Here is a 1,664-nt window from a genome sequence, read left to right on the forward strand (position 1 = left end):
AAATCTATAGCTCTAAGAATACCTGGTTATCTTCTTTTTTTTGTTGTTGTTTTTCATTTGTTTTTTGTTTGTTTCTAATCACAGTTAAACCTAAACAAAATAAATGGAGAAAAAAAATAGGGCAGGGGGGAGGAAAGGAAAAAAAAATGATTCATGAAAAGTCTAATCAGGAACTGAATTGCACGGCTGACATAACCAGCTCTCAGAAGGAGTCCTCACAAATTGGAGGGCAGTTTGGATCTGACAGGTTCCAGATCCCCTGTGAGCACTATGGATCCTTTCCGCCCACCAGCAGTCAGAGAAGCAGCGCCTGCAGCGCTGGCCCCAAACACCAGCGGATGTGGTAAAGAACCTGAGGACATCTGACGTGGTAAAGTCACACGCCCAGGAATTGAGCTACAAGGCTTCCCAAGAAGTCCGGTCCCTCCGCCAGGAAAAGGAGAGAAGCTGGAAACAGATTCTCTAGAGGAATGAGGAGAACTTTGGCTCAATGTCTGAGCCAGCTCTTGGGGCAAAGATGGCTGGGAAGCAGAAATCAACTTGATGTCCTGGCTCAGACGTCCCGGTGGCACGGGCGGCGTGCTCTTGGACTGCAGGATCTGCGGAGGTGGGCTGGCAGGCTGAGGCAGGAGCAGAGATCCATGAGAGCCGGAGGCCCCAGAAGGGCCACATTGAAAAGTTCTTGTTGCCACTGGACTCTGACTGGGAGGACTAAGGCCAGAAGGGGTATAAGAGGGAGAGACAACACCAGACTGTTGTAGTGGAGACATGGAGGCAAAAGGTGGCCGTTCTTGGTGGAGCTGAGCTATCGTTCCAGTTAAAGATGCTAATGCACTTGGATGTGTTTGGCACAGGCCTGAGGACGGCCCACCAGAGGCCTGTGCCAGCTGGCTTAGGCTGGAGGAGGGAGAGTTGGAAGAAAGAGGGGTTTGGAAATGATTAATTCCCCCCAAAGTCCCACTGCCCGAAAGCTGCTGCAACTGTCCCCCCTGCAGTGGTCTTGTGGTGGGCTGGAACTGATTGAGAAGACTGGGGGGGGAGTTTGATGAGAGCTGGGTGAGTGATGTTGAGGGGGAGCTAGTCGTGGCTTGCTGGAAGTGCCCAAATCCACTGCTGGACAGGGCTGGCTGCTGCTGCTGCTGCTGCTGCACGGGCTGAGCTGTGCCTAAGGGTGATCCAGAAGGTGCTTGTTGGAACTGGCTCAGTCCCACCGAGGACATGCCGCTCAAACCCGCCTGGCTTGTGCCCCCTGGAGGGGATCCCACCTGGAACTGGCCTAAGCCGGCGGCTGCTGAGAATCCTGCGAGCTGCTGGATGTGGAAGGAAGAGGACGAAGGGGTTTCTGCTCCTGGCGTATGCAGCTGCGATGGAGTACTGGAGGGAGAGCCAACAGCAGAAGGCCCAGTTGACGGGATTAGAGACTGAAGCCTCTTCAGCTGTCTAGGAGTCTGGTTGGATTGCTGTCCCAAGGAACCCAAGACGGACACCGGAGGACGGAAGATGGCTGTCGGGAGGCGTGGGTGGTGGGTCAGAGCTATAGCGACAGAAGTGGTGGCTGCTGCAGCTTGCAGGGGTGCCTGGATCAGTGGAGTCCAGATGACAGGGGTGGGTGTGGACGCAGCAGCGGCAGCGGCGGCGGGCGGGGGGCGGGCGGGGGGGGGCGC

At 55.6% G+C, this 1,664-nt stretch overlaps 1 protein-coding gene across 1 annotated transcript in view; it reads right to left on the reverse strand.

Moving 5' to 3' along the window:
* Positions 1–215: 215 nt before the first annotated feature.
* LOC104469298 (potassium/sodium hyperpolarization-activated cyclic nucleotide-gated channel 4-like) overlaps positions 216–1,664 on the reverse strand; it is a 99,512-nt gene continuing 98,063 nt past the window's right edge. The window contains exon 10 of the mRNA XM_010083753.1: positions 216–1,654. Coding sequence (XP_010082055.1) covers positions 216–1,654 — 1,439 coding nt within the window. The remainder of the gene's footprint in view (positions 1,655–1,664) is intronic.

The sequence above is a fragment of the Pterocles gutturalis genome, unplaced genomic scaffold (assembly GCF_000699245.1).
Source record: "Pterocles gutturalis isolate BGI_N339 unplaced genomic scaffold, ASM69924v1 scaffold6815, whole genome shotgun sequence".
NCBI classification, from domain to species: domain Eukaryota; kingdom Metazoa; phylum Chordata; class Aves; order Pterocliformes; family Pteroclidae; genus Pterocles; species Pterocles gutturalis.